This window comes from Ranitomeya variabilis, chromosome 5 (assembly GCF_051348905.1).
Source record: "Ranitomeya variabilis isolate aRanVar5 chromosome 5, aRanVar5.hap1, whole genome shotgun sequence".
NCBI classification, from domain to species: Eukaryota; Metazoa; Chordata; class Amphibia; order Anura; family Dendrobatidae; genus Ranitomeya; species Ranitomeya variabilis.
The window spans coordinates 242615675-242642711 of NC_135236.1; the positions used below are offsets into that span (position 1 = coordinate 242615675).

General features: G+C 43.2%; 1 protein-coding gene across 2 annotated transcripts in view; it reads right to left on the bottom strand.

Moving 5' to 3' along the window:
* LOC143775604 (dual oxidase 1-like) overlaps window positions 1–27037 on the bottom strand; it is a 325016-nt gene that overhangs the window by 252212 nt on the left and 45767 nt on the right. For both annotated transcript variants that reach the window (XM_077263942.1, XM_077263940.1), the window contains 4 exons: window positions 26213–26400; window positions 23627–23828; window positions 21950–22116; window positions 21426–21486 (listed from right to left, as the gene is read on the bottom strand). In XM_077263942.1, coding sequence (XP_077120057.1) covers window positions 21426–21486; window positions 21950–22116; window positions 23627–23828; window positions 26213–26400 — 618 coding nt within the window. The remainder of the gene's footprint in view (window positions 1–21425; window positions 21487–21949; window positions 22117–23626; window positions 23829–26212; window positions 26401–27037) is intronic.

The window sequence follows — 27037 nt, forward strand, 5'->3', positions numbered from 1 at the left end:
CAGGAGTCTTAAAGTAATTTCAGGATGGGTTTTTGAAAGGGTTTTTCAGCTGACCGTGAAGTCCTCTTTTGTATCCTTCCTCTATCTAGTAAGTGGACCTCGCTTTGCTAAATCTACCTTCATACTGTGTATGTCTTTTCCTCTGAACTCACCGTTAATATATGTGGGGGCTACTATCATCTTTGGGGAATTTCACTAGAGGTAAGCCAGGTCTGTTCCTTCCTCTTCCAGGCGTAGTTAGTTCTTTGGCTGGCGCATGGCATCTAGGCAGCCGTAGGAATGCTTCCTGGCTACTGTTAGTTGTGTGGTAGATTTAGGTCACGGTCAGCTTGAGTTTCCATCACCCGAGGGCTAGTCTGTTATTTTGTGTTTCTGATGTTCCCATGCCATTGGGGAATCATGACACAGACCATGATCAGGAAACAACTGCCGACCATATGGTATGAAACTAAACACACTAGCAGTCAAAAATTTCCCAGCCGCCACCTGCACGGATCCATCTACCCCGAAGACATTATCCCTGCATTTCTGGGAGTTCCACCAGTGCAATGCCTACGGACTTAAGGTCCGGGGTATTGATCTTATAAATATTAATATTAGGGGTGGTAATATTAGTAAACGTCTAGCCCAGATAGAGACTAGATGGATCTGGACTCTCCAGACCATCAGTCCCAAGGGGCTCAATGAGAACATCTCCTTTGCTCCCTACCTGTGATCGATTCCTCTGCGCATCCCCTTGGTATGCACTGTATGTATAGGTTCTTGTTTTAAATGATTTTATTCTTTGTTCATATTTAGATACTTTCTGTTTGGAGGATGCGTTCGTATGATGGAGGTTTTTTTCTAGCATCATGGATGTATCGTGTGGTTCGGTTTCCAGCATGGACCCCACTATGAAACTCACCAATCTTCTATGGACTGATGTGTGGTCAACACACGCTGGGGCTGCTATCTACTCATGTTGTATATTTTATATTTCATATTTTGTACCTTACCATGGTGTTATTTGTAGGGTTGAGCGAAACGGATCGTTCATTTTCATAAGTCGCCGACTTTTGGCTAGGTCAGCGTCTCATGAAACCCGATCCGATCCCTGTGTGGGGTCGGCCATGCGGTACGCGACTTTCGCGCCAAAATCGCGTTTTAATGACGCTAAAAGCGCCATTTCTCAGCCAATGAAGGTGGACGCAGAGTGTGGGCAGTGTGATGACATAGATCTCAGTCCCCACCATCTTAGAGAAGGGCATTGCAGTGATTGGCTTGCTTTCTGCCGCGTCACAGGGGCTATAAAGGGGCGTGTTCCCGCCGACCGCCATCTTACTGCTGCTGATGTGAGCGTAGGGAGAGGTTGCTGCCGCTTCTTCAGAAGCAGGGATAGTGATAGGCAGGGTACATAAAGCTACAAACCGCTTGTGCTGTAGCGATTTCCACTGTCCAACACCACCTTTTGTTTGCAGGGACAGTGGAAGCTACATTTTTTTTCCTCAGCGCTGTCGCTCATTGGGCTGCCTTAGAAGGCTCCCTGACCCTGATAGCTGCGTTGCTGTGCCTGTTTGTGTACGCCGCTGTGCAAACCAACTGCTTTTTTCAAAGCACAAATCCTGTATTTCCTTCCTTTCTGCACAGCTATCTTGTGTGTTTGTCCACACTTTTGTGTGCAGCAGTCCTTTTTCTAGCTGCCTGCCATACTTTTCTGAGATAACTGCAGGGAGATAAATATTGGCAACTCTGCCTCCGTGCCAGTCCTGTGGGTGGCATCTCTCTCTCATTGTGTGGCACCGAAAACGAAAACCACTGTGTGATACTTGGCCATTTATTTTTTTTTGGCTACATTCTCCCTTTTCCAAAAAAATAAATTAGTGGGAGATAAATATTGGCAAGTCTGCCTCCGTGCCATTGCTGTGGGTGGCATCTCTCTCTCATTGTGTGGCACCGAAAAAAACACTGTGTGATACTTGGCCATTTTTTTTTTTTGGCTAAATTCTCCCTTTTCAAATAAAAAAAAAATTAGTAGGAGATAAATATTGGCAAGTCTGCCTCTGTGCCATTGCTGTGGGTGGCATCTCTCTCTCATTGTGTGGCACCGAAAAAACCACTGTGTGATATTTGGCCATTATTTTTTTTTGGCTAAATTCTCCCTTTTCAAAAAAAAGAAAAATTAGTGGGAGATAAATATTGGCAAGTCTGCCTCCGTGCCATTACTGTGGGTGGCATCTCTCTCTCATTGTGTGGCACCGAAAAAAACACTGTGTGATACCTGGCCATTTTTTTTTTTTGGCTAAATTCTCCCTTTTCAAAAAAAAATAAAAAATAGTGGGAGATAAATATTGGCAAGTCTGCCTCCGTGCCATTGCTGTGAGTGGCATCTCTCTCATTGTGTGGCACCAAAAAAACCACTGTGTGATACTTGGCCATTTTTTTTTTGGCTAAATTCTCCCTTTTCAAAAAAAATAAAAATTAGGGGGAGATAAATATTGGCAAGTCTGCCTCCGTGCCATTGCTGTGAGTGGCATCTCTCTCATTGTGTGGCACCAAAAAAACCACTGTGTGATACTTGGCCATTTTTTTTTTGGCTAAATTCTCCCTTTTCAAAAAAAATAAAAATTAGTGGGAGATAAATATTGGCAAGTCTGCCTCCGTGCCATTGCTGTGGGTGGCATCTCTCTCTCATTGTGTGGCACCGAAAAAACCACAGTGTGATACTTGGCCATTTTTTTTTTTTTGGCTAAATTCTCCCTTTTCAAAAAAAAAAAAAATTAGTGGAAGATAAATATTGGCAAGTCTGCCTCCGTGCCATTGCTGTGTGTGGCATCTGTCTCTCATTGTGTGCCACCGAAAAGCAGTGTGTAATACTGGGCCTTTTTGTTTTTTTTGGGTAAATTCTCCCTTTTAAAAAAAAAATTGTTAGTGGGAGATAAATATTGGCAAGTCTGCCTCCGTGCCAGTCCTGTGTGTGGCATCTGTCTCTCATTGTGTCCCACCGAAAAGCAGTGTGTAATACTGGGCCTTTTTGTTTTTTGGGGGGTAAATTCTCCCTTTTCAAAAAAAAATAGTTAGTGGGAGATAAATATTGGCAAGTCTGCCTCCGTGCCAGTCCTGTGTGTGGCATCTGTCTCTCATTGTGTGCCACCAAAAAGCAGTGTGTAATACTGGGCCTTTTTGTTTTTTTGGGTAAATTCTCCCTTTTCAAAAAAAAATAGTTAGTGGGAGATAAATATTGGCAAGTCTGCCTCCGTGCCAGTCCTGTGTGTGGCATCTGTCTCTCATTGGGTCCCACCGAAAAGCAGTGTGTAATACTGGGCCTTTTTGTTTTTTTGGGGTAAATTCTTCCTTTTCAAAAAAAAATAGTTAGTGGGAGATAAATATTGGCAAGTCTGCCTCCGTGCCAGTCCTGTGTGTGGCATCTGTCTCTCATTGTGTCCCACCGAAAAGCAGTGTGTAATACTGGGCCTTTTTGGTTTTTTTGGGTAAATTCTCCCTTTTCAAAAAAAAATTGTTAGTGGGAGATAAATATTGGCAAATCTGCCTCCGTGCCAGTCCTGTGTGTGGCATCTGTCTCTCATTGTGTCCCACCGAAAAGCAGTGTGTAATACTGGGCCTTTTTGTTTATTTGGGGTAAATTCTCCCTTTTCAAAAAAAAATTGTTAGTGGGAGATAAATATTTGCAAATCTGCCTCCGTGCCAGTCCTGTGTGTGGCATCTGTCTCTCATTGTGTCCCACCGAAAAGCAGTGTGTAATACTGGGCCTTTTTGTTTATTTGGGGTAAATTCTCCCTTTTCAAAAAAAAATAGTTAGTGGGAGATAAATATTGGCAAGTCTGCCTCCGTGCCAGTCCTGTGTGTGGCATATGTCTCTCATTGTGTCCAACCGAAAAGCAGTGTGTAATACTGGGCCTTTTTGTTTTTTGGGGGTAAATTCTCCCTTTTCAAAAAAAATAGTTAGTGGGAGATAAATATTGGCAAGTCTGCCTCCGTGCCAGTCCTGTGTGTGGCATCTGTCTCTCATTGTGTCCCACCGAAAAGCAGTGTGTAATACTGGGCCTTTTTGTTTTTTGGGGGTAAATTCTCCCTTTTCAAAAAAAAATAGTTAGTGGGAGATAAATATTGGCAAGTCTGCCTCCGTGCCAGTCCTGTGTGTGGCATCTGTCTCTCATTGTGTCCCACCGAAAAGCAGTGTGTAATACTGGGCCTTTTTGTTTTTTTGGGTAAATTCTCCCTTTTCAAAAAAAAAAAGTTAGTGGGAGATAAATATTGGCAAGTCTGCCTCGGTGCCAGTCCTGTGTGTGGCATCTGTCTTTCATTGTGTGCCACCGAAAAGCAGTGTGTAATACTGGGCCTTTTTGGTTTTTTGGGGGTAAATTCTCCCTTTTCAAAAAAAAGTAGGTAGTGGGAGATAAATATTGGCAAGTCTGCCTCCGTGCCAGTCCTGTGTGTGGCATCTGTCTCTCATTGTGTCCCACCGAAAAGCAGTGTGTAATACTGGGCCTTTTTGGTTTTTTTGGGTAAATTCTCCCTTTTCAAAAAAAAATAGTTAGTGGGAGATAAATATTGGCAAGTCTGCCTCCGTGCCAGTCCTGTGTGTGGCATCTGTCTCTCATTGTGTCCCACCGAAAAGCAGTGTGTAATACTGGGCCTTTTTGGTTTTTTTGGGTAAATTCTCCCTTTTCAAAAAAAAATAGTTAGTGGGAGATAAATATTGGCAAGTCTGCCTCCGTGCCAGTCCTGTGTGTGGCATCTGTCTCTCATTGTGTCCCACCGAAAAGCAGTGTGTAATACTGGGCCTTTTTGTTTTTTTGGGTAAATTCTTCCTTTTCAAAAAAAAATATTTAGTGGGAGATAAATATTGGCAAGTCTGCCTCCGTGCCAGTCCTGTGTGTGGCATCTGTCTCTCATTGTGTCCCACCGAAAAGCAGTGTGTAATACTGGGCATTTTTTTGGGGGGGGTAAATTCTCCCTTTTCAAAAAAAAATAGTTAGTGGGAGATAAATATTGGCAAGTCTGCCTCCGTGCCAGTCCTGTGTGTGGCATCTGTCTCTCATTGTGTCCCACCGAAAAGCAGTGTGTAATACTGGGCCTTTTTTTGGGGGGGGTAAATTCTTCCTTTTCAAAAAAAAATATTTAGTGGGAGATAAATATTGGCAAGTCTGCCTCCGTGCCAGTCCTGTGTGTGGCATCTGTCTCTCATTGTGTCCCACCGAAAAGCAGTGTGTAATACTGGGCCTTTTTTTTGGGGGGGTAAATTCTCCCTTTTCAAAAAAAAATAGTTAGTGGGAGATAAATATTGGCAAGTCTGCCTCCGTGCCAGTCCTGTGTGTGGCATCTGTCTCTCATTGTGTCCACCGAATAGCAGTGTGTAATACTGGGCCTTTTTGTTTTTTTGGGTAAATTCTCCCTTTTCAAAAAAAAATAGTTAGTGGGAGATAAATATTGGCAAGTCTGCCTCCGTGCCAGTCCTGTGTGTGGCATCTGTCTCTCATTGTGTCCCACCGAAAAGCAGTGTGTAATACTGGGCCTTTTTGGTTTTTTTGGGTAAATTCTCCCTTTTCAAAAAAAAATAGTTAGTGGGAGATAAATATTGGCAAGTCTGCCTCCGTGCCAGTCCTGTGTGTGGCATCTGTCTCTCATTGTGTCCCACCGAAAAGCAGTGTGTAATACTTGGCCTTTTTGGTTTTTTTGGGTAAATTCTCCTTTTTCAAAAAAAAATAGTTAGTGGGAGATAAATATTGGCAAGTCTGCCTCCGTGCCAGTCCTGTGTGTGGCATCTGTCTCTCATTGTGTCCCACCGAAAAGCAGTGTGTAATACTGGGCCTTTTTGTTTTTTTGGGTAAATTCTTCCTTTTCAAAAAAAAATATTTAGTGGGAGATAAATATTGGCAAGTCTGCCTCCGTGCCAGTCCTGTGTGTGGCATCTGTCTCTCATTGTGTCCCACCGAAAAGCAGTGTGTAATACTGGGCCTTTTTTTGGGGGGGGTAAATTCTCCCTTTTCAAAAAAAAATAGTTAGTGGGAGATAAATATTGGCAAGTCTGCCTCCGTGCCAGTCCTGTGTGTGGCATCTGTCTCTCATTGTGTCCCACCGAAAAGCAGTGTGTAATACTGGGCCTTTTTGTTTTTTTGGGTAAATTCTCCCTTTTCAAAAAAAAATAGTTAGTGGGAGATAAATATTGGCAAGTCTGCCTCCGTGCCAGTCCTGTGTGTGGCATCTGTCTCTCATTGTGTCCCACCGAAAAGCAGTGTGTAATACTGGGCCTTTTTGTTTTTTGGGGGTAAATTCTCCCTTTTCAAAAAAAAATAGTTAGTGGGAGATAAATATTGGCAAGTCTGCCTCTGTGCCAGTCCTGTGTGTGGCATCTGTCTTTCATTGTGTCCCACCAAAAAGCAGTGTGTAATACTGGGCCTTTTTGTTTTTTTGGGGTAAATTCTCCATTTTCAAAAAGAATTAGTTAGTGGGAGATAAATATTGGCAAGTCTGCCTCCGTGCCAGTCCTGTGTGTGGCATCTGTCTCTCATTGTGTCCCACTGAAAAGCGGTGTGTAATACTGGGCTTTTTAGTTTTTTTGGGTAAATTCTCCCTTTTCAAAAAAAATAGTTAGTGGGAGATAAATATTGGCAAGTCTGCCTCCGTGCCAGTCCTGTGTGTATAATCTGTCTCTCATTGTGTCCCACCGAAAAGCAGTGTGTAATACTGGGCCTTTTTGTTTTTTTGGGTAAATTCTCCCTTTCCAAAAAAAAATAGTTAGTGGGAGATAAATATTGGCAAGTCTGCCTCCGTGCCAGTCCTGTGTGTGGCATCTGTCTTTCATTGTGTCCCACCAAAAAGCAGTGTGTAATACTGGGCCTTTTTGTTTTTTTGGGGTAAATTCTCCATTTTCAAAAAGAATTAGTTAGTGGGAGATAAATATTGGCAAGTCTGCCTCCGTGCCAGTCCTGTGTGTGGCATCTCTCTTTCATTGTGTCCCACCACAAAGCAGTGTGTAATACTGGGCCTTTTTGTTTTTTTGGGGTAAATTCTCCATTTTCAAAAAGAATTAGTTAGTGGGAGATAAATATTGGCAAGTCTGCCTCCGTGCCAGTCCTGTGTGTGGCATCTGTCTCTCATTGTGTCCCACTGAAAAGCGGTGTGTAATACTGGGCTTTTTTGTTTTTTGTGTAAATTCTCCCTTTTCAAAAAAAAATAGTTAGTGGGAGATAAATATTGGCAAGTCTGCCTCCGTGCCAGTCCTGTGTGTGGCATCTGTCTCTCATTGTGTCCCACCGAAAAGCAGTGTGTAATACTGGGCCTTTTTGTTTTTTTGGGTAAATTCTCCCTTTTCAAAAAAAAATAGTTAGTGGGAGATAAATATTGGCAAGTCTGCCTCCGTGCCAGTCCTGTGTGTGGCATCTGTCTCTCATTGTGTCCCACCAAAAAGCAGTGTGTAATACTGGGCCTTTTAGTTTTTTGGGGGTAAATTCTCCCTTTTCAAAAAAAAAAGTTAGTGGGAGATAAATATTGGCAAGTCTGCCTCCGTGCCAGTCCTGTGTGTGGCATCTGTCTCTCATTGTGTCCACCGAATAGCAGTGTGTAATACTGGGCCTTTTTGTTTTTTTGGGTAAATTCTCCCTTTTCAAAAAAAAATAGTTAGTGGGAGATAAATATTGGCAAGTCTGCCTCCGTGCCAGTCCTGTGTGTGGCATCTGTCTCTCATTGTGTCCCACCAAAAAGCAGTGTGTAATACTGGGCCTTTTTGTTTTTTTGGGGTAAATTCTCCCTTTTCAAAAAAAAAATAGTTAGTGGGAGATAAATATTGGCAAGTCTGCCTCCGTGCCAGTCCTGTGTGTGGCATCTGTCTCTCATTGTGTCCCACCGAAAAGAAGTGTGTAATACTGGGCCTTTTTGTTTTTTGGGGGTAAATTCTCCCTTTTCAAAAAGAAATAGTTAGTGGGAGATAAATATTGGCAAGTCTGCCTCCGTGCCAGTCCTGTGTGTGGCATCTGTCTCTCATTGTGTCCCACCGAAAAGCAGTGTGTAATACTGGGCTTTTTTGTTTTTTTGGGGTAAATTCTCCCTTTTCAAAAAAAAATAGTGGGAGATAAATATAGGCAAGTCTGCCTCCGTGCCAGTCCTGTGTGTGGCATCTGTCTCTCATTGTGTCCCACCGAAAAGCAGTGTGTAATACTGGGCCTTTTTGTTTTTTTTGGGTAAATTCTCCCTTTTCAAAAAAAAAAATAGTTAGTGGGAGATAAATATTGGCAAGTCTGCTTGAGTGCTGCTCCTGTGTGTGCCATCTTTCTCAAATTATTGGGGCACAGAAAACCTAGTGTGTAACATTGGGCCTGATTTTCCTTTCAGTGTCAGGCACCTATAAAGGTATATATAAATCCTACAGAAGTTTGAGTTCACCCTATAAGTTGTTTTACAGTAACAAATAACGTTACTTTGGTTACGTTTTGCAAACAATGAGGAAGTCTAGTGGAAGAGGTCGTGGCCGTGGGCGGTCATTGTCAGCTGGTAATGATGGTAGTGGTGGTGGAGCATCAGGTGGTCGTGGTAAAAGCAGTACAGCACCTAAGTCTCGAGTTGTTGAGCCAAAAACGTTGTCTGCCTACACAAGGCCACGAACGCTCTCTTTTCTGGGAGTAGGAAAACCACTTTTGAAGCCGGAGCAGGAGGAACAAGTATTGGCTTTCATTGCTGACTCTGCCTCTAGCTCTTTCGCCTCCTCCTCGGAAAGTGCCAAATGTCAGAGCAGTGCATCATCAGTGGATGCTCCCGGTCAGAACAAGTCGCTTCCTTGTGTCCTTCACCCAGAACAACAGTGAAGGATGCGTCAGTCGACACAACAGGTTACTCCATGGAGCTCTTTTCACATACCGTTCCTGGATTAGACAGTGAAACAGTTAACAGGCCATGCCCATTAGAAGTTGAATCGGACATGGAGTGCACAGATGCACAGCCACAGCCAGATTACTATGCTGTTCCTTTGACTCAGACCAGAACATTGCCCTCGCAGTGTACTAAGGCAGAATCAAACCCAGCGGAGACTATGGTGCCCCGTCACGAACGCTATACCACCGGCTTACACGGTGACACAGACGAAGTTGCACACGACATAGAAGAGGAGGTCATAGATGACCCAGTTGTTGACCCCGATTGGTAGCCATTGGGGGAACAGGGTGAAGGCGGCAGTAGTTCAGAAGCGGAGGAGGAGGAGCCGCAGCAGGCATCAACAACACAACAGGTTCCATCTACCGGGCCCGTATCTGGCCAAAAACGCGTGGCAAAACCAAAACCTGTTGGAGGACAGTGTGGCCATCCGGTTAAAGAAGCTCAGTCTGCAATGCCTGAAAAGTTATTTGATAGTAGAAAGAGTGCAGTCTGGCATTTTTTTAAACAACATCCAAATGATCAGCGCAAAGTCATCTGTCAAAAATGTTCAACTACCTTAAGCAGAGGTCAGAATCTTAAAAGTCTAAATACAAGTTGCATGCATAGACATTTATCCACCATGCATTTGCAAGCCTGGAATAACTACCAAATGTCCCTAAAGGTTGCAGCACCCTCGGCCAATGAAGCTAGTCAGCAACGCTACATCCCTTCCCTCACTGTAAACCCACCATTTCCCGCACCACCGGCAGTATCTGTGCAGCTTTCGTCGCCAGGCCAAAGCAGTCAGGGAATCACCAGGTTTGCAGTAGGAAACACTGCATGTAGGGCACCAGCAAGAATACCATCTCCAACCCTCTCTCACTCACCCATGTCCACCGGCACCACCGCTAGTTCCACGATCTCCAGCTCTCCAGTCCAGCTCACCCTACATGAGACTCTTGTTAGGAAAAGGAAGTACTCATCCTCGCATCTGCGTACACAGGGTTTGAACGCCCACATTGCTAGACTAATCTCATTAGAGATGATGCCCTACCGGTTAGTTGAAAGCGAAGCTTTCAAATCGCTGATGGACTACGCTGTACCACGCTATGAGCTACCCAGTCGGCACTTCTTTTCTAGAAAAGCCATCCCAGCCCTCCAACAGCATGTTAAAGACCGCATCGTCCATGCACTCAGGCAGTCTGTGACTACAAAGGTGCACCTGACAACAGATGCATGGACCAGTAGGCATGGCCAGGGACGTTACGTGTCCATCACGGCACACTGGGTGAATGTGGTGGATGCAGGGTCCACAGGGGACAGCAATATTGGGACAGTTTTGCCTAGTCCACGGTCAAGGAAAGATTTGGCTGTAGGCGTTCGCCCCCCCCTCCTCCTCTTCCTCCTCCTCATGCAGAAGCGAGAGCTCGTCCACACACCGCAGTCGCACATCCACTCCATCCGCAGCTGCCACTGTTGCACACCAGGTGTGCCATTATGGGACAGCTAGTGGCAAGCGTCAGCAGGCTGTATTGGCAATGAAGTGTTTGGGCGACAACAGACACACCGCGGAAGTTCTGTCCGAGTTCTTGCAGAATGAAACTCAGTCATGGCTGGGCACTGTACATCTTGAGGCAGGCAAGGTTGTGAGTGATAACGGAAGGAATTTCATGGCTGCCATAGCCCTTTCCCAACTGAAACACATTCCTTGCCTGGCTCACACCTTAAACCTGGTGGTGCAGTGCTTCCTGAAAAGTTACCCGGGGTTACCCGACCTGCTCCTCAAAGTGCGCAGACTTTGCTCGCATATCCGCCGTTCGCCCGTACACTCCAGCCGTATGCAGAACTATCAGCGGTCTTTGAACCTTCCCCAGCATCGCCTAATCATCGACATTTCAACAAGGTGGAACTCCACACTGCACATGCTTCAGAGACTGTGCGAACAGAGGCGTGCTGTTATGTTTTTGTGGGAGGATACACATACACGGGCAGGCAGTTGGATGGCAGACATGGAGTTGTCAGGTGTGCAGTGGTCGAAGCTACAAGACCTGTGTCAAGTCCTTCAGTGTTTTGAGGAATGCACACGGCTGGTTAGTGCAGACAACGCCATAATAAGCATGAGCATCCCCCTAATGCGTCTGCTGATGCAAAGTTTGATGCACATAAAGGAGCAGGCGTCTGCAGCCGAGGAAGAGGAAAGCCTTGATGACAGTCAGCCATTGTCTGGTCAGGGCCGTGTAGAGGACGCGGTAGCGGGCGAAGAGGAGGAGGAGGACGAGGAGGATGATGGGGATGAGTACTTTTTGAATGAGGAAGCTTCTCCTGGGCCAACAGAAATTAGTGGCGTTGCAAGGCCGGGTTCTGTTTTTTTAAGGGAGACAAGTGACGTAGATTTGCCTGTAACAGCCCCTCCAACCAGCACAACCACAGATTTGACAACTGGAACTTTGGCCCACATGGCGGATTATGCCTTACGTATCCTCAAAAGGGACACACGCATTATTAAAATGATGAGCGATGACGATTACTGGTTGGCCTGCATCCTTGACCCTCGCTATAAAGGCAAATTGCAAAATATTATGCCACATGAGAACCTCGAACAAATATTAGCAACCAAACAAGCTACTCTTGTAGACCGTTTGATTCAGGCATTCCCAGCATACAGCGCCGGTGATGGTTCTCACACAAGCTGCAGGGGGCTACAGGGCAGAGGTGTTACAGGTGCACAGATCAGAAGTGGCGTTGGACAGAGGGGTTTTCTGACCAGGTTGTGGAGTGATTTCGCAATGACCGCAGACAGGACAGGTACTGCAGCATCTATTCAAAGTGACAGGAGACAACATTTGTCCAGTATGGTTACTAACTATTTTTCATCCCTTATCGATGTTCTCCCTCAACCATCATTCCCATTTGATTACTGGGCATCAAAATTAGACACCTGGCCTGAATTGGCAGAATATGCTTTGCAGGAGCTTGCTTGCCCAGCAGCTAGTGTGCTATCAGAAAGAGTATTCAGTGCTGCTGGTTCAATATTAACCGAAAAAAGGACTCGTCTGGCTACCCAAAATGTGGATGATCTCACCTTCATTAAAATGAACTACTCCTGGATTTCAAATTATTTTGCCCCACCTTTCCCGGCTGACACCTAGCTTTCCTATAAAAAGGTCTTGCTTGTGGACTGGTCTTACTGAGTGTTCCAATCTGTTAATTTGCAGCAGCTGTTTGTCCAGCATATGACAGGTTTACACCTCCCGCAATGTGAAAACTCCCCCCACAGGGCCGTTGTCTCGCCACTTGGCGCAAGCACACGTTACAGTGCTGTTTGTCTGAAGAGGTGGGTGTACCCGCTTTTGGTCGACGGCACTGCCACTGGGTCCCTCATAGTACAATGTAGTGTCTCTGGCGGTGGTGGTGCGCACCCAACGTCAGACACACCGTTGTAACATGAGGGGCCCTGGGGCGGTACCGCCGGCCACAAGAGAGTTCCCCCCCCCCAGCTCAAACTGTGCTCTACCACGTGCAAAATTATCTCGCACAGCTCCACCAATGTTTAGTCTATGCACTGACATCATTCAATGCCTGGCACTGACAAACAATACCAATTTGTTTGCATCTATGATGCTAGTTAAAGTAGTCTGGGGCAGTGTCCTATATTGACACCAGTAAATACTAATTTACTGCCAAATTACTTTGTCATAAACTCTGCAGATGAGCCCACCCCTGTACCTAAGCATGCCACCCTTTTTTTACTTATAGTTGTTTTGCGAGACATTAACATTTTTTTTTTTTGAGTACTAACTGTGTCAGACACTCCTTGCAATCCTCCTCCACTGACCACAATGCTGCCTGCCTGTGTATCCATGTAACCGATGTAAAACTGCCATTAGCCTATTGTTTGTTATTTTAGGCCTTTGATAGCCTGTCTGCGGTCCCTACTTGCATTACTCCTCCACTGACCACAATGCTGCCTGTGTATCCATGTAACCGATGTAAAACTGCCATGAGCCTATTGTTTGTTATTTTAGGCCTTTGTTAGCCTGTCTGCGGTCCCTACTTCCATTACTCCTCCACTGACCACAATGCTGCCTGTGTATCCATGTAATCGATGTAAAACTGCCATGAGCCTATTGTTTGTTATTTTAGGCCTTTGTTAGCCTGTCTGCGGTCCCTACTTCCATTACTCCTCCTCCACTGACCACAATGCTGCCTGTGCATCCATGTAACCGATTTAAAACTGCCATGAGCCTATTGTTTGTTATTTTAGGCCTTTGATAGCCTGTCTGCGTTCCCTACTTGCATTACTCCTCCACTGACCACACCAATGCTGCCCGTTTACCCCTGGAACCTATTTTACAGTGCATAGAGCCTATTTTTTTTATTTTATTTAATATTAATAAAGCCATGATGGACTATGCTGTACCACGCTATGAGCTACTCAGTTGACAATTCTTTTGCGAGAAAAGCCATCCCACCCCTCCACCAGCATCTAAAAGACCGCATTGTCCATGCACTCTGTCAATCTGTGAGTCCAAAGGTACACCTGACAACAGACACATGGACCTGTAGGCATGGCCACGGAAGGTTACGTGTCCTTTGTGGTGCAATGGGTTAATGTATTGGATGCATGGTCCACACAGGGGACAGCCTGCTAAGTCTGACTGCAGTCCCTAATTCAAGTTGTCCTCAAATGAATGAATCTGAGCTTCAACCTTCTGGCTCTCATTAAGTGCTGTTTTTTAAAAACTTGGTGTTTAGGGCCTACTAACGGTGTCTGCCCCTCCCTGGTGTTGCCCTCAACTGAATACAGCTGAGCTTCAACCTTCTGGCTTTTGGCCTATAGTATCAGATATTAAACTGCATTTGGCCTTCAACTTAGGTTACGGCCTACTAACGGTGTCTGCCCCTCCCTGGTGTTGCCCTCAACTGAATACAGCTGAGCTTCTACCTTCTGGCTCTCATTAAGTGCTGTTTTTAAATAAAAAAATGGTGTTTAGGGCCTACTAACGGTGTCTGCCCCTGCCTGGTGTTTGTCCTCAACTGAATACAGCTGAGCTTCAACCTTCTGGCTCTCATTAAGTGCTGTTTTTTTTAAAAAAGTTGGTTGTTAGGGCCTACTAACTGTGTCTGCCCCTCCCTGGTGTTGACCTCAACTGAATACAGCTGAGCTTCAACCTTCTGGCTTTCGGCCTATAGTATCAGATATTAAACTGCATTTGGCCTACTAGTGTGGTTGGGCCCTTAAAACAGTGTCTGCTGCTCTTGGGTTTGCTACTTCACTGAACAAAGCAATGCCGCCTGTTTAGTCCTGTTACCAATTTTGAACTGCATTTAGCCTACTTTATTCTTTGGCCCTATATCTGTTTCCTCCTCATCCTGCCCATTGCCCAGCCACTGCTAGATGAGTCTGCTGGTACATTGACCTAGATCACTACATACCCCTTGCACTCTACACAGCCAGAATCTGACCCTGCTGAAAGTATGGTTCCCCTTCCCGCATGTTATACCACCTTACACAGGGACAAAGAGGAAGGTGCAGATGAAAGTGCAGGTTCCTTCATCAGGTGGGGGGGCATACTCGTTGGCGACGTCACTGGCACAGGGCCCCTCAGAGTACGCAAAAGTGTTGCTGCTGGTGGGAGGCACCCCTGCCATGCAAACACACCGCCGTACATGGAGGGGCCCTGTGCCAGTGCCAATGCGAACGAGTGGGCCCCCCCTGCTTGCTCAGGATCACAGCACTTGCAACGTTGAAATACTTACCTCTCCCTGCTCCACCGCCGTGACGTAGTCCACGTTTCCTGGGCCCACTAAAGGCTTGAACCAGCCCTAACCCCCACAACTTTTGCCAAATGACCCCCAATTTCCTATGCCCAACTATTATTATAAAGTTAATTAAGATTGACAAGCTTCAGAAACAAGAATGGATGTTTTTGGCATTAAAATGGGCACTGTAGGTGTTTTCCTGGCCTCCACTCACTGCCGACTATGCTTCCCCATTGACTTGCATTGGGTTTCGTGTTTCGGTCGATCCCCGACTTTTAGCGATAATCGGCCGACTGCACTCGACTCGACTCTGGACAAAGTCGGGTTTCACAAAACCCGACTCGATCTTAAAAAAATGAAAGTCGCTCAACCCTAGTTATTTGTATCATCTGTCCCCTGTTTTTTTGCTATATACGTCGTTCTGTTCCTTATTCTGTCCCCCACTTGCGGACGTATTTGGGCGTTTTTGCCCTTTCCTTTTCCCTCATCCAATATGGCCACGGCCGCAGCGTTCCCATGGCCATGCAGTGAGTGATCACGTTGGGCCCCACGTGTTTCCTCCGTGCTGGCGATGCGGACGCTGTGTGCATCGCTACTTGTGATGGGCGGCGCGTCATATGGCGCACATACCGGATACTTCCGGTTTGTTTTATATATAAGAACGATCGTTTGTGCACCCTCCATGCCCCCTGAGGAAGGAGCGGTGAGCTCCGAAACGTACGTCGGGTGTGGTCTCGGCGTCTGGCTGTGAACGGCATCAGGTAGTTATATATGTTATATACCGATTTCCTAATGCTGTGCTACCATGTGTGTTCTCTGGGGTATTGACATTTCATATCATTTGACTTGGGCCCCATACTTAATGCATTAGAGTGACTCTATTATACTGATGTCGTCGCAGCTAGTCTGCTTTGAGCCTGTGGGCATATGGACCGTTACATAGTGCATGCCTTGGTTTTCCCTACTGTCCATTAACCTGTTTTACAGTGTTTTATATGTGTATTTTTGTACTAATAAAGTTATATTTTTATGGGAAATTTTTGACTGCGAGTGTGTTTAGGGTCAAGGTTGGGCTAGGGTTAGGGTTGGGTTTAGGGTTTGGCTAAAGTTAGGGTTGGGCTAAAGGTAAGGTTGTGGCTAGGGTTAGAGTTGGGCTAAATTTAGGGTTGGGCTAAAGTTAATGTTGGGCTAAAGTTAGGGTTGGGGCTAGAGTTAAAGTTGGGCTAAAGTTAGGGTTGAGCTAAATTTAGGGTTGGGTTAGGTTTAGGGTTGTGGTTATGGGTGGGATTACGGTTAGGGTTGAAATTAGGGATAGGGGTGTGTTAGGGTTAGGTTTATGGCCATGGTTAGGGTTGGGATTAGGGTTAGGGGTGTGTTTGGGTTAGGGTTGTGGTCAAGGTTATGGTTAAGGTTGGGATTAGGGTTAGGTTGTGTTGGGGTTAGGGTTGGAGTTAGAATTGGGGAGTTCCACTGTTTGGGTACATCAGGGGTCTCCAAATGCAACATGGCGCCACCATTGATTCCAGCCAATTTTGCGTTCAAAAAGTCAAATGGTGCTCCCTCCCTTCTGAACCCTGCAATGAGCCCAAACAGTGGCTCTCCCCCACACTCCAGGTATTGGCATATTCAGAAGAAATTGCACAACAAATATTCTCCTGATACGCTTGTGGAAATAAAAAAAATTGATTCCAAATAAAATTTTTTGTGAAAAAAGTAAAATGTAAATTTTTTCCTTCCACATTGCTTTAGTTCTTATGAAGCACCTGTAGGGTTAATAAACTTCTTGAATGTGGCTTTGCGCACCTTGATGGATGCAGTTGTTAGAATGGTGTCACAGTTGGGTATTTCCTATTATATTGACCCCCAAACTCAAATGTGAGTTGGTCCCTAAAACAAAATGGTTTTGTAAACTTTGTTGGAAAAATTACAAATCTCTGATCAACCTTTAACCCTTATAACGTCCTACCAAAAAAACATTATGTTTCCAAAATTGTGCTGATGTAAAGTAGACATGAGGGAAATGTTATTTATTAACTATTTTGTGTGACATCCCTCTCTGATTTAAGTGTACAAAAATTAAGTTAGAAAATTGCAAAATTTTCACAATTTTTGCCAAATTTCTGCTTTTTTCATAGATAAACGCAAGTTATATCGAAAAAAAAAGACCAATAACATGAAGTACAATATATCTTGAAAAAACACTCTCAGGATCAGTGGGATACGTTGAAGCATTCCAGAGCTATAACCTCATAAATTGACAGTTGTCTGAATTGTAAATATTGGCTTGGTCATTAAGTCCCAAATTGGCTCTGTCACTAAGGGGTTAAGAAAAGGCCATTTGATTAAAGAAGGGCTGGAAAGTGGTACAGCAATGAGTGTTTGCAGGCAAAAGTGAAGCATGGTGGATAATCCTTGTAAGTTTGGAGCTGCTTTTCAACAACTAGAGTTGTTATACTTTTCAAGAAAGGTATCCAGTCCCCTCTTAAATTTAAGTAATGAATCACTCATTACATCATACGACAGAGAGTTCCATAGTCTCACTGCTCTTACAGTAAAGAATCCGCATCTGTTATTATGCTTAAATCTTCTTTCCTCCAGATGTAGAGGATGCCCCCTTGTCCCTGTCTCAGGTCTATGATTAAAAAGATCATCAGAAAGGTCTTTGTACTGTCCCCTCATATATTTATACATTAAAATAAGATCACCCCCTAGCCTTCGTTTTTCCAAACTAAATAGCCCCAAGTGTAATAACCTATCTTGGTATTGCAGACCTCACAGTCCTCTAATAACCTTGGTCGCTCTTCTCTGCACCCGCTCCAGTTCAGCTACATCTTTCTTATACACCGGAGACGAGAACTGTGCACAGTATTCTAAGTGTGGTCAAACTAGTGGCTTGTATAGAGGTAAAATTATGTTCTCGTCATGAGCATCTATGCCTCTTTTAATGCATCCCATTATTTTATTTGCCTTTGTAGCAGCTGCCTGACACTGGCCACTATGTGAGTTTGTCATCCACCCATACACCCAGGTCTTTTTCATTGACGGTTTTGCCCAGAATTTTAGAATTAAGCACATAGTTATACATCTTATTACTTCTACCCAAGTGCATGGCCTTACATTTATCCCCATTAAAGCTCATTTGCCATTTAATAGCCCAAGATTTTAGTTTACATAAATAATTCTGTAGTATAAAATTGTCCTTCTCTGTATTGATTACCCTGCAGATTTTATTGTTACCTGCAAATATTGAAATTCTGCTCTGTATGCCCCCTACAAGGTAATTAATAAATATGTTAAAAAGAGGAGGGCCTAATACTGACCCCTGTGGTACCGAACTGCTAACCGCGACCCAGTCCGAGTGTGCTCCATTAATAACCACCCTTTGTTTCCTATCCCTGAGCCAGCTCTTAACCCACTTACACATATTTTCCCCTATCCCCATTATTCTCATTTTATATATCAACTTTTTGTGTGGCACCGTATCAAAAGCTTTTGAAAAGTCTATATACACTACGTCTTTTGGGTTCCCTTGGTCCAGTCCGTATCTTACCTCTTCATAGAAATTGATCAGATTAGTCTGACAGGAATGGTCCCTAGTAAACCCATGCTGATATGGGGCCATGAGGTTATTCCTCTTCAGATACACTGTCATATTGTGCACAGTGTCAGATCAGATACTCCAGCATAGCATCCCTTAGAATACCCTCCAAGATTTTACTCACTGTAGAGGTTAAGCTTACTGGCCTATAATTTCCGAGTTCAGTTTTTGTCCCCTTTTTGAATATTGGCACCACATTTGCTATACGCCAGTCCTGTGGTACAGACCGTTATGGAGTCTTTAAAAATTAAAAATAATGGTCTATCAATTACTGTACTTAATTCCTGCAGTACTCGGGGGTGTATCCCATCCGGGCCTGGAGATTTGTCAATTTTAGTGATATTTAGACTTCGTCGTATTTCCTGTTGGGTTAAGCACATGACATTTAGTGGGGAATTTTTGTTATCACTGATCATATTGTCTGCCATGGGATTTTCTTGTGTAAATACTGATGAAAAAAAGTCATTTAGCACATTGGCTTTTTCCTCATCCTCATCCACCATTTCACACAGACTGTTTTTAAGGGGGCCAACACTATCATATTTTAGTTTCTTACTATTTACGTAGTTAAATAATATTTTGGGATTATTTTTACTCTCTCTGGCAATGAGTCTCTCTGTCTCAATTTTTGCTGCCTTGATTTGCTTTTTACTGAATTTTTTTAATTTTCTGTATTTATTAAATGCCCCATCACTACCTACTTCCTTTAATTATCTAAATGTTTTCTTTTTGTCACTTATTGCGCCCCTTACAGCTCTATTTAGCCATATTGGTTACCGCCCATTTCTAGTATGTTTATTCCCATACGGTATATACTGTTCACAGGTCCTATCCAGGATGCTAATAAACATCTCCCATTTTCTCAATTGCACCAAGATCATCTCTCATCCTTTGGAAATTTGCCCTACTGAAGTTTAGTGTCCTTGCAACCCCTCTACTACACATCTGATCACTGTTTCCCAAGTGACCCCTCATCCCTTATATTTGATATGCGGTCTGGCCTGTTGGTTAATATTAGGTCTAGCAGTGCCCCCCTTTTTGTTGGTTCCTGAACAAGTTGTGAAAGGTAATTGTCTCTCATAGTTGTCAAAAACCGATTACACTTACTGGAACTGCAGGTTTCTGTTCCCCAATGTATTTCAGGGTAGTTGAAGTCTCCCATAATAATTACTTCTCCTTGAGTCGTAGCTTCATCTATTTGCTTTACGAGTAGTGTTGAGCGATACCGTCCGATACTTGAAAGTATCGGTATCGGAAAGTATCGGCCGATACCGGCAAAGTATCGGATCTAATCCGATACCGATACCCGATACAAATACAAGTCAAAGGGACTCAAGTATCGGACGGTATCCCTGATGGTTCCCAGGGTCTGAAGGAGAGGAAACTCTCCTTCAGGCCCTGGGATCCATATTAATGTGTAAAATAAAGAATTAAAATAAAAAATATTGATATACTCACCTCTCCGACGCAGCCTGGACTTTACCGCCGTAACCGGGAGCCTTCTTTGCTTAAAATGCACGCGTTTATTGCCTTCTGTGACGTCACGGCTTCTGATTGGTCGCGTGCCGCCCATGTGACCGCGACATGACCAATCACAAGCCGTGAAGTAATTTTCAGGTCCTGAATGCCTAATTCTAGAAGGCTCCCGGTTACGGCGGTAAAGTCCAGGCTGCGTCGGAGAGGTGAGTATAGCAATATTTTTTATTTTAATTCTTTATTTTACACATTATATCGATCCCGATACCGATTCCCGATACAACAAAAGTATCGGATCTCGGTATCGGAATTCCGATACCGCAAATATCGGCCGATACCCGATACTTGCGGTATCGGAATGCTCAACACTATTTACGAGGATATTCTCCGTTGCTTATAACTAACACCTATCAGTAATTTATTATTTTTTCCTCCTCCTCCCCTTATCTCCACCCACAGGGACTCTACATTTTCATTAGATTCACCTATATTATCACGCAGGATGGGTTTTAAGGATAATTTTACATATAGACACACCCCTCCCCCTCGCTTTTCCGTTCGATCATTTCTGAGCAGATTATAGTCCTGTAAGTTAACAGCCCAGTCATGGCTCTCATCCAGTCATGTTTCAGATATCCCCACCATGTCATAATTATGCTCCAACAACATTAATTCTAATTCCTCCATTTTGTTGGTGAGGCTTTTGGCATTAGTATACATGCACTTTATGTATCTCTCTGTACCTCTATTCTTTCTTAAATTATTAATTGCTCTAACCCCACCCCATGCCACCACCACCCCCAACTTCCTTATTTGTGTCCAGGTCTCTATCTGCACTATCTTCCCCTCCTATAAAATGAATACCCTCCCCCAATCCCTAGTTTAAACACTGTTCCAACCTTCTAGCCATTTTCTCCCCCAGCACAGCTGCACCTTCCCCATTGAGGTGCAGCCCATCCCTAGCGTAGAACCTGTAGCCAACTGAGAAGTCAGTCCAGTTCTGCAGGAACCCAAACCCCTTCTTCCTACACCAATTCTTGAGCCACTTATTAACCTCCCTAATCTCCCGTTGCCTCTCTGGCGTGGCACGTGGTACAGGCAGTATTTCAGAAAATACCACGTTGGAGGTCCTTGCTTTCAGCTTGCAGTCTAATTCCCTGAAATCATCTTTAAGGACCTTCCACCTACCTCTAACTTTGTCATTTGTGCCAATGTGCACCATGACCGCTGGGTCCTCACCAGCCCCTCCCAGTAGTCTGTCCACCCGATCAGCGATGTGTCGGACTCGAGAGCCAGGTAGGCAGCACACCGTCCGACGATCCCTGTCTTTGTGACAGATTGCCCTATCTGTTCCCCTAATAATTGAATCATCCACTACCAGCACCAGATGATTTGAAAATGTTTGTCATTTTTCATAATTTGCATATCATTAACTTGTCCATCAATTCTAGGATTAAACAAGGCAATAGCATGATGGAGCATACAACCAGAAGTTACACGTTTTCATTATTTGGCTAGAAACCAAAATTAATGTGAATTGATGAAGATAAAATCTTTTAACTAGCTTTGCTGTGATTCGATGAATGTAAATATTTTATAGGTCCTCTGAACACTTGACAAATGATGACACTTAAGAACATTATACCCAATTAATTCAAAGCTATATAGCTAAATAAATTCCATATAGATAACACCTTACTTTTTAAACAAATATACATGGCATTGTTCATTGGGAAGGACTCACCTTGGTAAGGAGGAACTTGCTTTTGAAGAAACACAGGTAGCCATTCATACAATGCAATATTCTAAATAAAGAATATGTGTGATCAGATCAAAGTCATTGTAAAACAATTATTACCTGAGTAAATATTTAAACACAAATAGGAAGGAAAACACTATAATTATGCATACTTCCATTTTTCTTTATGTGACATGTCTAGTTTATTTTTTTCTTTGGATGTGCAGTACTACATTTACATTGTGACATAACCTGTTGTGCTACTTAAGTATTAAATACACTCCTTAGGTTCACGTACATTTAATGCAAATTATGTGCAATTATTTATAACCATATGGTGTTGCGTGCAATGTTCTGTTATCTGGTTATTCCCCATCAGAAAAAAATGTTTCCAGAGCTGAATAGTTCAGTATCCCAATTTTATGGGAGCTGCATTTTGACACCGGACAGCTCAGTCATGTTTATGGTGCAAAACAATAACATTTTCAGAAAAATTACCTACAGCATACTGCAATATTGCATTCTCATACCTGGTAGGTAGCAATCACCCATTTTCTAGCATAATGAAACAAGTCTTCATCTGACCACTCTGGATGGTTTTTAGCAAATTCTTCAGCTAGATAGTTATGATATCTGAACCAAACAATGCTTTCAGCTTGAAGGAATGGATTTTCATTGGCTCTGTTGTAACCAAATCCTATAAAGTAATTTTATAGAGAGTGTAAGAGGGAATATTTTAAAGAAAAATAATCCCTGACTTCTTTCCCTAGACATTTCATATTACTGCATAACCATACAATTATATACTACAAGTATGCTGGGTCATTATCTTAAAGGGAACCTGTCACCCCCAAAATCGAAGGTGAGCTAAGCCCTCCGGCATCAGGGGCTTATCTACAGAATTCTGGAATGCTGTAGATAAGCCCCCAATGTATCCTGAAAGATAGAAAAAGAGGTTAGATTATACTCACCCAGGGGCGGTCTCGGTTCTGTTCTGATCCGATGGGCATCACGGTCTGGGGTCTCCCATCTTCTTACGTTGACGTCCTCTTCTTGTCTTCACACTGTGGCTCCGGCGCAGACTTACTTTGTCTGCTCTGTTGAGGGCAGAGCAAAGTACTGCAGTGCGCAGGCGTCAGGAAAGGTCAGAGAGGCCTCAACTGGGCAGCCAAAATACGCCTGTACCTGAGCTGCAGCATGAAGACAAGAAGAGGACGTCATCGTAAGAAGATAAGAAGCCCCGGACCGGACCGTGACACCCATTGGACCAGAACAGAACCAGGACCGCCCCTGGGTGAGTATAATCTAACCTCTTTTTCTCATCTTTCAGGATACATCGGGGGCTTATCTACAGCATTACAGAATGCTGTAGGTAAGCCCCTGATGCCGGTGGGCTTAGCTCACCTTTGATTTTGGGGGTGACAGGTTCCCTTTAGAAATGTATTGCTATCACATAGTGAGTCATGACAGCTTTACCTGACCTGTGTTTTAATTGATACTGGTATGTCTTGTGCAGATGACCATATTCTCAGTTAGAGTGCGATCTGACAAAACATCGGACTGCACTCGGACCAATGTTATTCTATGGGGCTTTGCGCAAGTCTGAATTTTTCCTCAGATAGAACCAGTTTGGGGAAAGATCACAACATGCCCAAGATTGATCCAATATTCAGAACACACTCAGCAATACAAGCCATTTAGTCTGTTGAAGACATCGAACTGCACTCGAATTACATCTGAGTGTAGTCCAATTTTCATGGACTGACACAACGTAGACATTCTTTTTCCCATTTTCTTCTCATCTGAGAAAATCAGCGTTTGATCACAGTGTGATTTGCATATCTGACCCAAGTCTCCCAGATGAGAGAATACACGCTCGTGTGATCCTAACCATAAGTTCAATTGGACCATTTTGACCTTGATGGGGCTCACTGTGATTATGGCATTTTTAAGAGAGTATTTTTGCCAAACATCCAAAAAACCTAGCAATGTTAATGTGACTATAACATAAGCATCATACACATGCCTGCAGTTATTTCCAGAAACTCATATTGTGGGTAGATTGAATCTTCTGTGCAATGCTACTTTATCTTCTCTTTACAGCTAATACAAAGATTTATAATTACGCGGTGCTCCATACATGTTTCAATAATGCTTCAAAAGATAAATACAAAAACTGTAAAAACAGAAAACTAAATTGACCATACCATAAATCCCAATATTTTCTGTCCCCCTTTTGAAAGGATAGACAGGTTTCCACATAGGAATCCTATTATCGGCTTCTTCAGGAAACATTGGATCTGCGCTAGATGTTAATTTTCCATCAGAAAAGCTTCTCAAAGCATCACACCAAGAATGTGAAGGGCCATATATAGAACTGCCATCAATCCATGATGTCACCGAATTAACCTGGTAAACACAAAATCATTATAAGCCTATTCGTTTTTTTACATAAATCCAGCAGCACTTTTTTCTATTTTCATAAGCCTAATATAATGAAGTATATACAAAAAAAATAATAATAAAATGCATTGTAGTGCATCTCTAGCCCTGACAATTAACAACATTTGAAATAATAATGGTTATCGTCAGCCAGAGGAAACAATTAGCAGATTACTGCAGATTTGTATACTTGACCTATACTTGACCAAAAACTGTGATAAGTAGCGATAATCCATGAGTTACAGCCAAGTGCTCTAACCATGCTGCCGACCGTTTTCCAATGGAATCACTGTCGCCAATGGATCCTTCTTCCACCAATCAGCATGCATGACAATAGATGTGATGATGTCATTACATCTTGAGAGTTAAGGCACCGGAGACCAGAGCAGAGTGTTGGGGGAACAGGAGTGAGGTGAGTATGTGTTGTTTGTTTTTTTCATTTGTGTATGGTATGTTTGCATATCCATAGGAGGCTATGCGCAGGCTCATATTGTACATAGAGAGACTATGTTGGAGCTCATAATGTATATAGGAGGCTATGTAGGGACTCATAGTATATAGGAGGCTATGTGGGGGATCAAACTGCATAAAGAAGGCTTTGTTTGGGCTCATACTGTATGTTGGGGACTGTGTGGGGGTCCATGCTATATATAGGAGACTGTGGGGCTTATAATTTATATAAGGGGCTATTTGGGGGCTCACACTGAATATAGGAGGCTATGTGAGGGCTTATACAGTATATAAGGGGATATGTGGGGTCTCATACTATATAGGAGACTATGTGGGCGCTCAAACTGAATATAGGAGGCTATGTGGGGGCTCATACTGTATGTGGGGGTTGTGTGGGGCCTCATGTTGTATATAGGAGACTGTGAGGCTCATAATTTATATAAGGGGCTATTTGGGGGCTCACACTGAATATAGGAGGCTATGTGAGGGCTTATACAGTATATAAGGGGATATGTGGGGTCTCATACTATATAGGAGACTATGTGGGCGCTCAAACTGAATATAGGAGGCTATGTGGGGGCTCATACTGTATGTGGGGGTTGTGTGGGGCCTCATGTTGTATATAGAAGACTGTGAGGCTCATAATTTATATAAGGGGCTATTTGAAGTCTCATACTGAATACTGAATATAGAAGGCTATGCGAGGGCTTATACAGTATATAAGGTGATATTTGGGGGGCTCATACTATATATAGGAGGCTATGTCGGGGCTCAAACTGAATATAGGAGGCTATGTGAGGGCTCATAATGTATGTAGGGGACTGTGTGGGTGCTCATACTGTATATAGGAAGATATGTGGGGGCTCATACTGTATCCCTATTACATATACAGAGTCTATGTGGGGGCTCACACTGTATACTAAAAGACTATGTGGGGCCTGATAGTGTATATAGGGGCTGTGTGAGGTCTCATACTGTATATACGGGGCTTTGTGGTGGCTCATACTGTATATGAGAGGCTATCTGGGGGCTCATACTGTATGTAAGGGGCTGTCAGAGGGCTCATAGTGTGTATAGGGGATATCAGCATACTTAATTCTACTCAATATTAAGTGATACAATTAATATTAATATCAAATAATAATTACAATTACAATGTTAAACATTTTTCTTGATCAGAATTAATTTCAGCCTATTAGTTCGGCCCTCTACAACAGTCACGGTCTCTCATGTGTAACTTCAGGAAAATGAATTGCCCACCCCTGAGTTACAGTGTCTTGGCATAAACATGTAATAGCATCCTAAAAGGATTGGCAATGTGTGTAATTGTGTCCAATCTTGCCAGCCAAACAGTATGGACTCCATACTGATAATAAAGTGTAGCATTCGGACAGATGAAAGATATATGCTGTTAATGTATGTAACTCATAAAGGATTGGCTAGACTCAGTGACATAGCATGGATTATCTGTTTTTTAGGCAGGTATTGTACCCTCCTTTAGTGTGAATAACACCTTAAAAAATAATGATTTCTTCTAAGTGCCCCCTCCACAAGTATAAATGCCATCTGTGTACAAACCCTTGCAAAAATATTAAGTTTATATTCACCAAATCTGAGTGATCTAGTCGTCTCCTCCTCTACACACAAAGCAAAGGCAGCATAGGCAGTAGAATGCGGTGACAGCAGATTGCAGCCAACACGGTGGACAGTGGTGGGGCCAGGAGCCCAAACTGTAAGAACATCATGTCACCCCACTGCATACAACAAAATCACACACTCATCCTATTAACCTATACCAAATGCTAAGCACCACCATAAAATGAATAACAAGTGTTTGTAAAGAATCTGTTTGAACAGCTGGATTTTCTTTAAGCTTTTTCCATAAGCCATGTTGATCTTACTTGATAGCGTGGATTATTTGGACTGTTCCCGCTTTGCTTACACCATTTACTTCGTCGGAACGGCATGACAATTTTTCCAGTGCTGTCTGGATCGAACACTTCATCTCCAGCTGGTATTTTGATATTTAAATATTCAATTGGACATCCCAGATTCTCAATGCCAATTATTTCAGACATGACATGATATCCTGTAAAACAGGTCATTCCAAACATGAATAACATATACCAGGCATACATATTAGTAGATATGAGACTAGGAGACATCAAACACGGGAAAAAAATTACCCAGGTAAAACAATGTATAATCATTCGTCAGAAAATTACAGCATATTATTAATAATATCAATTATGTCATTTAAACAAACCATTAAACTACATTTTCTATCAAAGACAAAGTGAAATTGAGCAGGAAAAAGGTTTTATAAAAATGATGCATGCTATCCTGCATTTATCGTATTATTCGTAGTGACAGTAGTAGAAGTAATGGTAGTACTGGCAGGACAAGGTGGGAAGGTGTTGTCTGGAACAATTCTAGTACTTCACAGGTACGTTAGCATGTGTTTATTGTGTTGATTGTGCAGTTCCATACTCTATGATTATCAGGTGCTTACTAAGTTTATGATTTCTATACTAACAATCATGTGCTGACTGCTTTCTCTTTTTCTCTTCCACGTCTCACAATGGTCCCAAGTGAGAGAAGAAGAGAAAGTGGTCTGCTCGTGAATGACTGTATATACATCATATATGAATCGGTCATGTGAGAGGTATGGAAACAGCAGAAGCCTAACAGTCACTGCATTGTACACTTATAGGATTCTGCATGTT